The sequence below is a fragment of the Metarhizium acridum genome (assembly GCF_019434415.1).
Source record: "Metarhizium acridum strain ARSEF 324 chromosome Unknown scaffold_577, whole genome shotgun sequence".
NCBI classification, from domain to species: domain Eukaryota; kingdom Fungi; phylum Ascomycota; class Sordariomycetes; order Hypocreales; family Clavicipitaceae; genus Metarhizium; species Metarhizium acridum.
Window position 1 is genome coordinate 816,530 of NW_027094045.1, and position 15,950 is coordinate 832,479.

The 15,950-nt window shown below is 48.9% G+C and overlaps 6 protein-coding genes across 7 annotated transcripts; 5 read left to right on the forward strand and 1 right to left on the reverse strand.

The window, feature by feature from the left end:
- Window positions 1-91: 91 nt before the first annotated feature.
- Window positions 92-302, reverse strand: J3458_021111 (uncharacterized protein; the record flags this gene model as incomplete). Its single annotated transcript, XM_007817358.2, has 2 exons — window positions 92-193; window positions 249-302. The coding sequence occupies 2 exons, from the start codon at window positions 300-302 to the stop codon at window positions 92-94; spliced, it is 156 nt and encodes a 51-aa protein (XP_007815549.2).
- Window positions 303-2,061: 1,759 nt separating this feature from the next.
- On the forward strand, window positions 2,062-2,817 carry J3458_021112 (uncharacterized protein; the record flags this gene model as incomplete). The annotated part of the gene is made up of 1 exon (XM_007817357.2): window positions 2,062-2,817. One exon carries the CDS (start codon window positions 2,062-2,064, stop codon window positions 2,815-2,817), a length of 756 nt encoding a protein of 251 aa, XP_007815548.2.
- Window positions 2,818-6,616: 3,799 nt separating this feature from the next.
- Window positions 6,617-8,170, forward strand: J3458_021113 (uncharacterized protein; the record flags this gene model as incomplete). Its single annotated transcript, XM_066122403.1, has 4 exons — window positions 6,617-7,055; window positions 7,213-7,356; window positions 7,464-7,533; window positions 7,636-8,170. 4 exons carry the CDS (start codon window positions 6,617-6,619, stop codon window positions 8,168-8,170), a joined length of 1,188 nt encoding a protein of 395 aa, XP_065972657.1.
- A 2,669-nt stretch (window positions 8,171-10,839) lies between these two features.
- On the forward strand, window positions 10,840-12,750 carry VRG4_4 (GDP-mannose transporter into the lumen of the Golgi). Of its 2 annotated transcripts, XM_007817354.2 has the most exons (4): window positions 10,840-11,301; window positions 11,359-11,449; window positions 11,527-11,883; window positions 11,934-12,750. In XM_007817354.2, exons 1-4 carry the CDS (start codon window positions 11,011-11,013, stop codon window positions 12,332-12,334), a joined length of 1,140 nt encoding a protein of 379 aa, XP_007815545.1. In that variant the 5' UTR covers window positions 10,840-11,010; the 3' UTR covers window positions 12,335-12,750. The 2 variants fall into 2 exon arrangements, with proteins under 2 accessions (XP_007815545.1, XP_065972658.1); XM_066122404.1 differs by having other exon boundaries at window positions 10,840-11,449; window positions 11,934-12,701.
- Window positions 12,751-13,085: 335 nt separating this feature from the next.
- MRP2_2 (mitochondrial 37S ribosomal protein uS14m) lies at window positions 13,086-13,606 on the forward strand (the record flags this gene model as incomplete). The annotated part of the gene is made up of 3 exons (XM_007817353.1): window positions 13,086-13,192; window positions 13,305-13,476; window positions 13,544-13,606. 3 exons carry the CDS (start codon window positions 13,086-13,088, stop codon window positions 13,604-13,606), a joined length of 342 nt encoding a protein of 113 aa, XP_007815544.1.
- Window positions 13,607-14,065: 459 nt separating this feature from the next.
- Window positions 14,066-15,391, forward strand: CWC25_2 (RNA-splicing factor; the record flags this gene model as incomplete). The annotated part of the gene is made up of 1 exon (XM_007817352.2): window positions 14,066-15,391. The coding sequence occupies one exon, from the start codon at window positions 14,066-14,068 to the stop codon at window positions 15,389-15,391; it is 1,326 nt and encodes a 441-aa protein (XP_007815543.2).
- Between the last annotated feature and the right edge of the window lie 559 nt (window positions 15,392-15,950).

Below are 15,950 nucleotides of genomic sequence, written 5' to 3' on the forward strand. Positions count from 1 at the left end.
CGAATAAGCGACTTCATCTTGATAAGCTCCGTGCTCGGCGGCATCAGTTTGCCAATCTGCTCGATTTACGCCACTAGATTTCTCCCACGATTTAATGCATCCGGAAAATGTCGTTGAAGATAAAATAGCTGTCGCCGTCCGGTAGAAGCTGGAATGACTGAACAAACTTGATGGCAGGCTCCGTCTCTTCTCTCTATGCATCAATTAGTAGTTGCCAACATAATGGCTTCAGGTCCGTCGGAACTTACCAGCAAGACGCCCTTGACAAGGACCATGACTCCTCCCTCATCGTTCGACGGCATCGCGTCGAATCCCTGGATATGGTGCAGGACTTTTGGCAAGGGCAAATTCTAAAGGAGCAACCAACTGAATCAGCATCCCTGCCATATAGAACATACTACTCGACATACGGTGAGCTTTTCGGTGATTGATGTGGCGCCGTGACACGGAGTGGTGTCCCACAGCATCATCGAGTTGTCTCTCTTCACAGACAATGGTTAGCCGAGGAGTTCATAGCCCGACATCTGGGGTCCAAGACTTACGTAGAACTTGTACACTGTGGGCCGGTCATTATCAAACACCTGATAGTAGTACTCGATAAAAGACCCTGCATCAAATAAGACTTCTAGACTCAAAATTGGTGGAAGAGTGTTGAGGCAGCTACCCACTCGCATTGTCCTCTAAATCTTATCGGTATCAGAGTTGGAGTCTAGGATTCCGTTGTCATTCCACCCCGTCCCAATGCTTACCATCCGTAGTCAGCCACTCGTCAGCCATTATTTGACTATATTGAAGGCAGTTCTGAAGTGGCGTGTTATTCGAAAGGGCTGTGATTTGCGCAGTCGGTGCAGTGTGGGATATGGAAGATGAGTGCGCGGTTGAGTGCATGATGTACCGAGGTCACCGAAGGACTTTTAAACTTGGTGCATGACGGGCTTTTACTGACGTCACTGGAATCCAGGTTTCATAACGATGGAGAGTTTCTAATTGGAAGCAAGCATTAGACCAAGAGTACGCGTGAAACAATATTGGCCCCCAACTCCAGTGTAAGGGGGCTTTGCTTTGACTCACCGCATGGACATCTTAGTAGAAGGGACGCCTCGGCCTCTTTCGTTATACATATCGGCATACGTGAGGGCAATTCTTGGTGAATTAGTAATATCGTAGGGCGGGTCGACGAATATCGCTGAGTTTGAATGAGCGATATTAAACTCCGGCCCCTGTCTTCTTTACCCACGACACGGCAGGGGGGGCTATATAGCCTACAAAAAGTAATCATTATTAAAAGAGGCTGGGGTGACAGAAATCTTTGTTTCTTATATGTTCATTGACCTCTCTAGGGGCCTGCTACTCCATATTTCTCCATGAATGGCAAAACGGAGCGCCCCGAAGCATGAACCTAGACAGCCTTCAAGAGCGGGTAGCGGCGCGAAGGTGCAGAGAACGGCATGATGTGATAATTAATATTCATGCCAAGACAGCCCAGTGTCTACCCGAATGCAACGCCATGGTGCACAACCCCAGCATAATACGAGGCGTTGAGCGGGTAAGCCAGGCCCCCAAGTCCATAGAACATATGCGACTTCAGTTTGCTTTGGGCAGACAGTGGCGATATGATTGACAAGCGAGCGAGCATGAGCCCCCCTCTTCCCTATAAAATCAAGCAATATAGCAAGACATATCCGTGGCCTTACGAAAAAAACGAGGCAATCGATAGTAGCCACAAGAATGCAGTATTAATGTGCATAAAGATATGAAGTATATTCGCTTATCCATAAGCAATATTTTTATTATTTTACTATCGCCTGGCTAGCCCCCGGCCCTTGGAATTCACTCTTTATGATAGTTTTGGCAACCCCATGACATATTGATACTACAAGGTGAGGTGGCAGGTTTAGACCTGAATAGAAAGACCGCGTCCATGTCCCACTTGCCGATGGCTCTACATAAACTCTTTTCTCGCCACCTAGGCTAGCGTTTCCGCATTCCGCTATACACCTCACGTCTTCTTTCCTTGAAGCCGCACATAGCAGGATGAAAACACCACATTGTGTACCCCTCATGGGCTTCACCTATGCTGCCACAACTTTGGCATCCTCAGGCGCGCCAGAATCTTCCATCCGTCGGGTTAAAAGTCAAATCGGCCAACTTGGGGACATAACAAACGAACTAGATGGAGACAAAGCGAGCACTTTCTTCGTCGGCGATTTCCGAGACCCTACAGTAGTGTTTAGAGAAGGCCTTCAACCAGGTTTCGATACAGGTCTCGACGATGCTGCCGTTGCCAATACACCTGAATACGTATTAGTATCACCGTCGCACGGAGCATCTATCGACAGATCATTTGCCCAACAGGAATTCGAGGCGCAAACCGGCTTTGTCTATCAAGTCACCCTGCATAGTCTGCCTCGGGGACACTGGCTTCACAATACGAACCACAATGATGCCGATGAGACAGCAGATTTGTTTGTCGTGCCTGGAGCTATTCCTCCTAGAAACATTCAAGGCGCATACATCTACCACAAAGATGGCTCGGGGCTTCCTGTAAAAACCAAATGGATACCGAACCAAAACCCCTCAGATTCTCCCCGCGCTAGGAAGAGGCAGACCAAAAGGCCCTGTGTCCCGATTGACCCCAATGACCTTGATCCGGAGGATGATGACAGCCCGGTCATAAATGAGGAAGGGGAGGAGGAAGAGCCGAAAGACCCCCGTTGTTTTACTAACTACCATGGCAGTCCTAAAGATCGGGCGAGAGATAAGAAGAAGAGAAAGAAGCCGGGATCATCTTGGAGGCGCCGCAATTGTCTTGACTAGCTGGATGCGAGACGCAAAAGCGAATTGGGGTGCCTATACTAGTGAAGACAAAGATAAAGGCCTCTGGCAAACCTGAACGAACAGTTATTTCTTTTCCGTAGTTTAAGGAATTGAGTTCAATTTGGGTAAATCCATAGTATACTAGTCGCCTCGGATAGCAAGCACATTCATTTCTAGCGACGTGTGACCGCGTAAGAAGGTTGGGTCCTTTGTATAATTGCTTCAATTGCCCTCCAAATAAGACTCTAATTTCTATAACTGTTGTCACGCGGATAAGTGACATAACCTTCCGCAACCGGCCAATAAATCCTGATGCAGCCGGGGCACAAAGGATGCATCGCGACGGACCACAAGGACGCCAAGAAGTGATATCAGGCTTTCAAGAATAAAAGCCCAAGACAGCTTTAATATCACGAAAAAGAGCGCGCTCTGATCGGATAGCAATTATACCCCCTTATATTCCGTTGACATTTAACCTAGATGCCTCAGTCATCTAGGTCTGGTTACACACACCTACAATATCACGTGTGCATACGGATCGAAGGTCGGTTCCCCAGATTGAATTCTCCAAGGACCATTTAAACCCAAAAGACAACTATTAGATTGAAATTGAAGTTTCTACAAGCCCTCTACGAACCCTTGTAAGAACTATCCACCCCCCTTTATTATTCGCTATTCATGGCTGCAAATGATTGCAAAGTATAATTCTTGGTGCCCAATACTTTGTACACAGCCTAAACTGGAACAAGTTGACAAGACAATCCATCTGATAATCCACATCCTTCACCTTCACTGTTGAGTCATTGGCATTGCCAGTTGCTTCAGTGGACCAGCCAACCGGGGCATATTACAACAATTCCTTTTTCCTCCCCAAAATCCCCCACTCAGCAACGGAATTTCGGGTGCTGGCTCGTTTTCTTGCCTATAAATCTCCAAGGGGGATCGCAGCCATTGCCACCAGCATTATAGTTGTCCCGGTTGGACTCGTAGATCCATCCTACAGTTGTAAGCCATATATTGAGAATGCCAAGTGTCAAAAGACGCAGGGGGCTTACCATTAGCACATTGGCAAACCGTAGGTACGTTGCAATGAGGATCAGCACTTTAAAGCGTTAACTTCATACCATGGGCTTATGCATAATTGCATCACTTCTCTTACAATGGGAAGCAGGCGCTAGCGGGTGACCCGCGGGGCGAGATCTGTTCATCTGCGGCTTCCTGGATAGGAGACGCCGTTACCGACGCTGCAAGAGCCGCTATGAAAGGGAGAAAATGGGAGGATTTCATCGTGAAAATAAGGCATAACAAACAGGTGTGTCGGCTAATGAACTGGACAGGCTCGTAGATGCACAGGATGTAAAGCCGTGTTTATATACTTGTGAGCTCACTTGGCGAATTCGCCCTTGAAAGCCCTCAGAGCATGCGAGTTCAAGGCTGAGTCCATTCATAACTTGCGGGCGGGCTCACTTGCTGAACCGTGTTTGAAACCATTCAAAGCAGGCGAGTCCAAGGCCGAAACCCCTCGTGGGGCCCAAGTGAATTTTCTTCTTGTGCATTCAACGTATACTGGCCGTCCCTAACGTCTCATTGATATATTTACTCCCGGCATGATGTGGAGTGTCGCCGCTGTACTTGCACGACTCCTTCCGCGCTGCAAACCGAAGCCAAGCTCTACAATTTTCATTGCCACGCATGCAGATTCCTTGGCTGGGTTTGAATCCATCTGGAGTCTCGAATTTAGACAATTTCCAATTTCTAAAATTACCGCTTTGGTCTAATGTCGGTATACCGTCGATCTGTAACAACAAAGGCTGAAGAACATGGCCGTGCACAGACACGCCTCAAAGTCATTGACGTTACCTGTTCCTTTGACTCCGTAAAAAAAAAAATTTTAGGCATGGATAATAATAGCAACCGGCCGTAATACAAAGCCCATTGTTCCGGCCTTTCAATTTGGGAGGTCTTGTCAACGGAACATGATGGGGTCCGATCGTGTCATAAAAGAACGCGCTCTCATTAAACAGCAACTATACCGCTTATATTTCCGTCGACAGATTGCTTAGAAATTGGAGCTCATTTCAGGTTATTGTTCTAGGTGTGGATCCCCTGATTTTTCATAGCTAGACGGCAGCAGCAGGCGCTCTAACCGATTCAACAGCTCCCGTTGTCGCTGTGCGTGACGCACCAAGTTGACCCTATAGGCCAATACTACGTCGTAATCACAAGGCCGCAAACTGTCTGGTGTATGTTTCGGCCTAAAAGCGGCAACTTTCAACTCCCAAACGTAACCGCTAAGCTTTGGCCAAATCACACATGGGGAATACGCACTTCACCTCAGAGCCAACACTCTTTTCAACTTGCCAAGGAGCCGAGTTAGTGTAGAGGATCGTTAGGATTCATGGTGCCGATGTTCCTCCACTCTACAAAGAACATGAAGATTTCGTCCACAGAATGCAGATGGGCTCCGTGTGGGAATTAGCTCTTCGTTAGACTTGATTTAGTTGATTACTTGTACTATATGTGAAATTGAGGCAGGAAAAATAAGAGCTCAAGGAAATGTAGCTTCAATATAATCTCTTTATTTATATATTCGTAACCAGTAAGTTAGAAATGACAACTACACACCATAGTACAAAGCTATACGCCGCTTTAGTTGCACATGTCTGCTAACCTAATAGTGATCCTGCAGGAACTTACGTCATGGCTGTTCCCAACACCCTCCGTTCCGATATTCCTATAGTGATACCCTGTATGGTAGCATCTACAACTAGGTCAAGTATTGAAGGCACTTAATTCCCTCATACAAGATATGTCTTAGCTAGCCTCTATCTGCCTGAAGGTTAGCTAAATTCGAAGCAGCTGGATTGTGTATTGTCCCTCGTCGCTACTTTTTCAATATCTTCTGGCTACAATGTGTGCTATTGCTCATAAATCCGGAGCCGGGGAGCTGAATCCGAACAAGGCATCGTTCCAGCATATATACAGTGAACCGACACCACTTGGCTGCTACAAAACTCTGACGCCCCTAGGCTACGGCGACTAACATGACTAGTTCGCCCAGCTTATCTACACAAATAAACCAAACCTTCGCCTTGGCGTCAGGAGGGTCATTGATATCGGATGCCTGTGCAGATCCACGGCAATTGCCTACGCGCAAGGCGCTCGGTGGACTCGGTCGATTCAGCCCCATGCTATTAGCCATCTCGAGATCGCCGGTGTGGACATTAGCGAGAATGCGCTCCAGTTTGGCCTAAAGGTATAGACATATAACTTCTAGATACACCGTCCCTCCGCTACTGTACCACCGCAGCCAAAGAATCCAGTAATAAATAGATGTTGATAACGACCAGGCTGGCATCTTCTCTAAGGTCATGAACCAAGACCTTAAGGGGACACTGTCCGGGGATTTCTACCATGCCCTCGATAAGCAACAGCAGCATGAGCGCAACTCGTCGTCTAGTCAAGGACCATGTTCTATCACAGGTGCAATGTCGGCTCTTGAAGTCCCCAAGCGTTTTCTTGAGCGTCCACTGGTATAGGAAGCTTAGTAGCATAGTTTTCTGTTTGCTCCAGCATTAGTAGACCGCCAGCTATTCCCCTACTGTTTCTCCGAGCAGATTGATGCACCAAAGAGCCCGTTCGTCGGCAAAGGGTCGTACACCACCCCTCTGAACATAGTAGTTGAGGAGCTCTATGAGTTTAGAGTTAATTTTATTATCAAGTTAAAAGAAAAAGTAACAAAATACTTTATGATTGAAAAAATTAGTGCAATCTCTACCGGATCCGAACAAACTGGGCAATGGTCGATGTGAACTTGTCTTTGGAGAATATTTCTCCCTACCCAGCCCAACAAGAGCAAGCTGCCGCTCAGGGGATTCCATGGAACCACATCTTTGGCTGGTACGAAGTTTGTGCAGCCGATCTGAACTGTATTCTCGGCGCAGAGGACCCTATCAGCCAGTTGGGTCGCTTCACACGGAACCTCGACTTTCGTCCAGACTCAACAGACCCTAGCGGCGCGCAGCCGCAACTTGCTGGACTGCAAAATACTGTAGAAGGACGCCATGGAGCCTGGGAAGCATATGTGGGACAGTCTGCAGCCAGCAATCTGAGGCGGTTCATCAGGGAGTATGGACCTCAAACAGAGGCAGCAGACCAGACCACGCTTAGCAGCCTCGACTGGGCTGCTGTTCAGATCCCAGATCATCTACAAACAGCCCTGGGCCAGGGCGCTGCAAGTGCTGCGCAGTGTGCCATGGCACTGGCACCGAGCCGTTGCCGTGTCGTGGCGCCACGATGAGTTGAAAGGATCTATTGGGTGGCACAAAGTAGACCGCCGCGATACACCCAGTATAGTCTGTCCAACGAAGTTATACCTCATCTAACACAGCACAGGCGATCTCAGTAGTAATGCCTGCAGCAGGCTTGCTACTGCAGTCAAGGACAAAGCCGAAAATGAAGAAGCTACTGTAAAAATTTGCTACACACCACAATCCGGCGGAGAATGTCTTACTATAAAGACACCTCCCCAATCCTGCGGTATGTTTTCTTCGGCTGGTGCCTATTGTTGGCGTAACCAGCTCATGAGGCTGGCTATTTCTTACCTCGTCACCAATTGATTTTGGCTAATCGAAATGTTTGAATAGTTGGTGTCACTTTGGAATGGAATGGCAGAGCGTCAACGATTCTTCTCAGCGCAGCCGCTGGTATCTGCTAGTTCTTTTAGTAAGACATCTCCTCAAAGCAGTCGAATGATTGCGTCCCGGCTACTTCTATGGTTTGCAAACATGAATGATACAGAAACTAAGAACCTATCAGTGATTATAATTGCGCCGGCGCGTCCTTTCAAACCTCTTTTCCATGCAACGATCGTTTGGACGAGTTCGATGGTGGTCGTTTTGACAACGTGATTAGTTCCATTCGTTGCGACAACACTAACACAGAAACTCGGATTGAAAAGCCACCAGTTATTGAAATAACCAAGCCGGATGCCTGCATCGCCAAGCCCCGCCCGTTGGCTGAGGTCCTTTGGGTCCTGATAAACAACTTTGATGGGGAGGATCCAGGTGATCTCTTTGGCAGCATCCATGCTGCCGACGACTTGGGCCGTCAAGTAATCTACAATGTTGAGAAGTCTGATTCTGTGTCTGTCGAGCCGCGAGACCAAATCACGCTACGCACATCTCGGCCGCTTGCGGCGGATGGGGATTTCGTCATCGACCTGGATCTCTGGGACAGAGGCAGGGACGCGTCTCCGCACGATGAGATTAGCCGGGGCCAAATTTCATGGAAAGTCTACGACCCGACGAACGAGTACGACACTCCCATTCAAACGGAGGTTGACGGCAAATAAGGCAAGGCAACCGTGTACTATGTCATGATGAGCAGTGCTACAAAGGCGGTAAGCGAGATAATCATGCTCAACGGAGACGGAGAGAAACCCGCCGATGTCTTTGGGAGAGTTAGAGCATCCAGCCGGTTTGTCCAGCGCGCCCTGTTTAACAGAGAGGGCGGCGATAGCGTTGAAGTATACCCCAATACAGCTATCCCATTATCGAGGGCTACAATGGCCGTGCCGATTCATGACAGCCTCAAAATTCATGTGAATTTTTGGGACCATGACTCTGAATAATCTCCTAAGGACCAGATAGCGTATGGAGTCCCAGGATTCCGTCCACAAGTATCGGGCTCAGAAAAAATAATAGCTGAAGGAGAGTACGGCAACGTTGAAGTGTCAGCTACCTGGGGAGGAGACCGGCCTCACGGATGCTAATCCATCCCCGTGCGTATTTGAGGCGTATCCATAACCACATTCAACCATGAGCCGGATACCATAACTTGGCGATATTCTACGCCACCCTTTACGCGTTGGGTCAGTAGGCTGCAAGGAGTAGAATCACCCAAAGACTGGGAGTCAGTCCGTGGGCCAAGCAATCATTACAACTATTACATTTGTTATCTTGGACCCGTGGACAATCTGTTTCCGATTTGTTCAGGACTATTGGTTTATCAATGAGAGTTCCGTTCAGAAATCTGTCGTTTCCTGTGCCGCAAATCCATCATCTTCACCTTCATACCATCTAGGGGAGACTTATAAAATACATGACTACAATAAAATAGCGCATTTAGCACCAAACCCTGGAGACTTATCACTAGAGAGACGACTACATAATTTAGACCAGTCTGGACGCCCTGGCAGGAGAGGTCGGCAACGATGGAATCGTTTGTGGGATGCTTCGCTGACTTCTGAGCCATAAAAGCCTAGCACATAATTAGGGGAGACGGTGCGCAAGTGCAGAGTCTGGTGTCTCACAGAACTAGCACAGCCTCCTCTTCGGATATTGATCCACAAGACCTATACTTCTAATTGACATGTGCCCCTGCAGGATATCCCTGTACTTAGAAACAAGGACGGCCGGAAGGCCCGAACTGCCCGGAGCAGGTCGACGGCGACGACGGCGACCGTCCCTTGTAGCCCTTCAATGTTACCTCTCAGGACTTGGACATGCCAACACTTCATTATCGACTTATTGCGGCGCGATCTACAGCCATGATGGACACTGTTCCTGCCACCGCTGAGCTGGCGGATCCACGGCACATCACATCGCCGAGGCGAGAAGTGTCACGACGGTTATCGGGTTTGACCGTTCATCTGTGGAGCAAAAAGATCCAGCGATAGCAGCCCTGGGCCGAGTACCCCGATTTCCGGCTTATAAGTGTGCCCCTTCATCTCTCTCTCTTTCCCTTTCTGTCTAAGGCCTCCAACAAGAAGGTGCTTAAGAATAGATGTCTCATACGGAGGAATTACTTTTAGGCCATCGAATGCAGCAAGACAAGACGTGGGCTTTCAAAGCTTAGCCTCCGGTCTACGAATAACTATCTGCCGGAGGCTCGGCTGGGATGCAGCTTCATGGAGCACTCAGAGAATGGGGCGCTCCACGGCTATCAAAGATGTCTTTAATCGAAAACTTGATTCTAATTTTCCCATAAGCAGTTCTTTGAAAATCAGCAGGGAGCCGAATGACGCGTGTCCATTGTAGTTCAGTACTTGGTCAACGGTTGAAGCAAAGCCTACGTCGCATAGCTGCTCTGTTGCACCTCGTTCATATCATATCCAGGCAACCTGGTTACTTGGGCCAAAGTGAGTGGCTCTGTCTCACATTCAAATCCCAAAGATAGATCCAAATGCCGTTTAAATGCATTGAATGAGAATGGTCTAGTTAGTCCCGTTGTTACGTTCTACCATATGGAATACAGCATTACCGGCACAACCAAGATTATCCACCAGTAGCTAGCCTGACAAGTCGGTGAGCTCTTCTTCTATTACCTTTGGCTGGTTGTGTCGTTCTTTTGTCAACTTTGCAATTGCAATTAGTTTGGTCAGTAGGCATTAAACGTGATATATCGCCGGGTATTCAAGGTGAGTTCAAAATAAAGGCCGTATTATTACCTTGAATCAAGGAGAAGAACTTTGTTCATATACAAGCTGCCAGCACTGCACAACGGAGGATCGCATCTCCCTCTATATTGCTCCTGGCCTAGGACATGCCCGTCGGTTTTCCTAGGCAAGGCATTAAATCGCGTCATGCAACTGGTTTGAATAGTACCAGACTTCTCATGTTTCATGTTATTGACTACCTTGGTGTTTTTATGCATTTAGTAACCCACTACTTGTAAGACTTTTACTGCGATGGCAGTGGGCAGGATTGAAACAAATCCCGTGAATAAAGGGAGCTTGAATGGAGTTGCAATTAGAATAAGCTAAGTCTCATCATTACATGTAATATGATATGAACAGAAAGTAAAATACCGTAATATTAGTATAGCTTTACGTATCAATTGATATTTTATTTAAAAATTCATAACAAGTAAATAGGTACCTACCCTACAAGCATCTAGGTACCTAGGTACTTGGTCCACGCAAGTGCGGCTGTGGCTGAGGCTGTGGCTAAATTTAGAATGTGGCAAGTTTTTATCCCTTTCTATCGCGTACCTCCCTGTTATTATTATACACACGGTCAGAACATTGTCTTCCACGGTTCGCAGTCTTCACTCATTTTTCCCCTTGCGAATGACGCAGCTCACCTTCTTTCACTCGTTTCACCTCCGCCGACGTGCTTGTTACGCCTGTGTTCGAGTTTGAGCCTCAATTGCCCGGTATCCTCTCCTTTCCCCATCTATCCAGGGGCTGCCATGTCAGACAAGAAATCCGACGACATGCTCCCCATGTCCAGTGGTCATGGGAATGGCGTCGCCAACGGCCGCACCAGCGGCGCCAACAAGCAGCCCTTTCCAAGCTTTACGCCCGCCCAGGCAAAGACGGATGCGCTCAAGGGTCTGGGATTGTCCATGGCATCGCTGGATAATAGTCGTGGCGCCTCCGTCTTTGCGTATTGTCTGAGTTCCATGAGCATGACCATTGTGAATAAGTATGTTGTGTCAGGGTCCAATTGGAACATGAATTTGTTGTATCTTGCTGTTCAGGTATGCTTATATTTCATGGAGTATGTGCAAGCTATAGCTGATCATGTCGACGAGTAGTCCATTGTTGGAACACTGGCCATCATCATGTGCAAGCAGGCTGGCATGGTCAAAGACTTGGGCCCATTTGACTCGCAAAAGGCAAAGACTTGTATGTCCCCTCCCGGTCCAACTTTTGCATTTTTATTTTATTTTATTTCTTTTTCGCGGCACTGACAAATCTTGCAGGGTTTCCTATTGCTCTGCTTCTCGTTGCCATGATTTACACCGGTAACAAGGCCCTGCAATATCTCTCCGTTCCTGTCTACACCATCTTCAAGAATTTGACTATTATTGTCATTGCCTACGGAGAGGTTCTCTGGTTCGGGAGTAGCCTCACTCCGTTGACCCTCGTTTCCTTCATCATGATGGTGTTTAGTTCGGTTGTCGCTGCGTGGGCGGATGCCAAGAGTGCTTCCACGGCTGCCGCCATAACCACCATGAACCTGGGTTACGGATGGATGGGCATCAATGTCTTTTGTGCCGCCATGTATGCTCTTAGCATGCGCAAGATCATCAAGAAGACAGGCTTTAACAACTGGGAAGGTTGGTCATTTGCACTCCCCGTTCAGGCATCAGCCCACTAACAATTACAGTCATGTACTACAACAACCTCCTTACCATTCCTGTCCTCATCGTCTCATCTCTCCTTGTCGAGGATTGGTCATCCACCAACCTCAACAGCAACTTCCCCGCCAATTCTCGCTACAGTATGTGTATGGGCATGGTCTACTCGGGTCTCGGTGCCATATTCATCTCCTATTCGACCGCGTGGTGTATCCGCGCCACTTCTTCCACCACGTACGCCATGGTTGGCGCGCTCAATAAGTTACCTGTTGCAATCTTGGGCATTATTTTCTTCGCTGCGCCTGTTACGTTTGGTAGTGTCTCGGCAATTATCCTAGGCTTCGTGAGCGGCATTGTGTATACTGTGGCTAAGCTTCAGAAGGGCAAGGAGAAGCCTCAGTCTGCGCTGCCACTCACCAACAAGCGATAGATGGACTCCCCGAGTACGTTTGTTACGACTGATGTCGGGAACCTATCACCCAAATCTATGGGCTCGTTGAGCCTGTTTTGAGAGCTGGCTGCACGTAAAGGTTCATTCTTGCTGGTGTTGCTGCAAAATTTGTGCATTTCAAAGGCCTGGATATGGTCGACTATTTGGCGTTGTACGGCTACAGAACGGAACAGAGAATACGTTCATCGCGGTTATTCGGTAGAACCAAAGTGTTTCAAACATTAATTATTGGGTGGCCCTCATGACTCATGATAAGGGACTACACAGGCATTCACTTCTTGTGCGAATATGAGTTGGTTTAGAATAGAGCAGTTCAGTTAAGACAACGACTTACGATTGCATCAACGTATTCGCGCCTGGGCGGTTTCGAGGTCGAACATCCAACTTTGGCAAACTGCGATAGTGCAGATTAAAACTTACTTTTGCTAAACGTCTGCACCATCCAGCAGAACCATCCCTACCCAAGCCAAACACACCTCTAGAGGAGCCAGTTCCGGCATCAACTGTGAAACTAACCGGGTTACTGATTTCAATCATTCCTTAGGTAGGCACTCATTCTGGGAAATGCATCGTTTCGTACGGAGTAGTTACTCCGTAGACTGTCACGGTGAGAGAAGGAAAAGCGGGTCGCGTCGGCAAAATACCGGCATCTCGAAGCCATCTCTTCTGCCTTGCGTTCAACAACAAACAGCTTCCCATCCATCAACGTCGGGAAAATTGACCGCTCGCCATGTCGATGTTCCGAGCGAAGAAGCTCGACCTGGGCTGCTTCGTCAAGGCCCGGACAATTCGGGACCACACGAAGCGCAAGGTCTTTGAGCAGTTCGAGACGGAGAGGTACGCAGCATCTCCTAACCGCACCCTTCAACAGCGACCATCGACAAACTCTCTACGCGGCGCAATTGATCTATGCAACAACTGGGCACAACTAGACACTGACTGGTAGTAGACAAGCTCTGCGATACATCATCCGCAACACGACCCTCTCCCCTCGTGTCCGTGCCGAAGCCCAGCTGCAACTCACCCAAATGCACGCCTATACCCGGCCCACGCAGATTCGCAATAGATGTATCATGGGAGGCCAAGGCCGTGGCGTACTGAGCGATTTCAAAATGACGAGGGTAAGTTCCATGTCGAAGGAGCTTCGTTGATGCGAAAAGATGGGAGCGAAGTGCTAATGTTGGACAGTTCAACTTTAGAATGCAGGCAATGGCAGGAAACTTGCCGGGTGTGAAGCGAGCAAGCTGGTAAAAAGGACACCTGCTGGGTAGCTCTTTGTTAAAACGTTGTACAATATGAATGGAACGGCGACCGGATAACCTGGACTGATGTTGGAGCTGGTGGAGTGTACAAGTTAGAGACCAAGCGTATTTTTGCACCATGAATTTATCTCCTCCGACACCTACTCATATATGTGATCTGAATCTGGGGCGATGCCAGCCGTTCACTTCGCCAGGTTCATTGCTTGAGCCGACTTTGCTACATTATCCTGGGTGCGCACTCGCAGTTGAGCCCAAGCAGTCTGGATTGTGTTGACAGCACCAGACCAGTGGACCTGCAGGATTGCTGCGCCCGGCACATGAAAAGAAAAGTGGGTCCCAGAGTCTCGACATCTAGCCAGCCTCGCCACTCTCCATCGACTTTCTCCAACAACCACTCATACAACATCTACGAATCCACGACTCGAACAAGAAAAAAAAAAGAGTCATCATGGGTGGCGGCGATCTGAACCTCAAGAAATCTTTCCATCCAACGCTACGGCGAAATCAGCAAGCCGTCTACGAGGAAGAACAAAAGGCCCTTGCCGAGCGCAAGCGCACCCAACAGCGCATCAATGAAATCAAAGAAGAGCGTGCAAAGGAGGAGCTGCAGCGGCAGCTCGAGGCTGCCGGCGGCAAGAAGAGAGTAGACCGGGTCGACTGGATGTACCAAGGCCCTACTGATGGTCAAGTTGGTACCAGCGAAGAGACCGAAGCGTATCTCCTGGGCAAGAGGCGAATCGACAACCTAATCAAGGGAACAGAACACAAGAAGCTTGAAAAGAGCGCAGGGGAGGAAAGTTTTATAGCACTTCAGAATGCGAACAGTGCAAGAGATACGGCATCCAAGATTCGAGACGATCCTTTACTTGCCATCAAGCGCCAGGAACAAGCGGCTTACGAAGCTATGATGAACGACCCCATCAGAAGGCGACAGTTACTGGCCTCCATGGGAATGGAGGATGAAAAGAAGAAGGAAAGGTCGCGGGACAAGGAGCATAGGCACAGACGGAAGCACCGACGACACCGAAGCAGGAGCAGGGACGCTGAGGATGATGAGAGGCGACATAAGCGACGGCACAGATCGTATTCACGGTCTCGGAGCCCCAGACGCCAGCGCGATGATGGCGACGATGAAGAGCGAAGACGAAGACACCGAAGACGAAGAGATTCCGGCGCAGATCGAAGCCCACGGCGGGCACGAGATGATTTAGCAGAAAGAGAGAGAAAATATGAGAGCAGTCACAGAAGAAGTTCTTATCAACACGGCGATGATAGACGAAGGCATGACAGTCCAAACTCAGGTGATGATGGACTGCGACGCCGCAGCCCGTCTCTAGACCGACGTGATGGGAGGCGCAGCGATTATTATACCCGGCGCGACGACCATGACAACAGACGTCGGGATCACAACAGAGATGACAATTGGAGGGGGTCACGGAATGGAAACGGGCCTCGTCATAACGGCAACGGACACGGATATGGCAACGACAGAGCAAGGAACCAGCTTCGAGGCAATGACGAAGATGGAGAGGCAGAAAAAGCTCGCAAACTGGCAGCTATGCAGTCGGCGGCATCTGACATGGACCTAGACCGCGAAAAGCGCCTCGCTGTTCTGAAACTAGAGGAACGAGCGGCACAGGAAGCGGACGATAGAGCGAGAGAGCGAGGAGGTGAACGCGGCTTTGTCAATGGGCTTCACAAGCAGGCGGGCAAGCTCGATTTGGGCGAGAGAATGGGACGAAATCGACAAGGATATCAGCGGGATGATGATTAGAAACGGGTCAAGGGGGAAGATTTTTCAAGATCAAGATCGCGTATCGGCCGGTTCCGGGGACTTGAGAGGACAGAGGTGGGAGGTTGCTGGGTAAATGACCGGCCACTGCTGCATATATTATTACTATTGCGAGAGACCTTGGGCTGTGAAAGGAATGTTCTTGTGTGGCTGGGATGTGGACTGGTGCAGATTTGTTTGGTGCCAGGCTGCGTGTTTCAGTGAGTGACTTTTTGTCTGGATTGTAGATAAATCAGACGTGGAGGGCGGCTATGAAGCTAGCACACCAGACAGTCAACTGGTTAGAGTTTCCACGTCCAACATTGAATGTCTGCAAGTGCCTGGCTTGGAAACACGTGGCGGGCCCATGGCTCAAGTGATTAGCGGGTGTGGTGTGCTGAGATATAGGGGCGCAGGGGATCAAGAGAGCACATGCACCAGGCGGCTCTGCAGCACGCCGGTGCTCGCGAGGTTGAACTTTCGACTCGAGCAAGCTTTGCCTGGGTGCATGTGGCGGCGGGCTACCACACTTTCCATGCGAATGATGCCGACGGCTGGATGT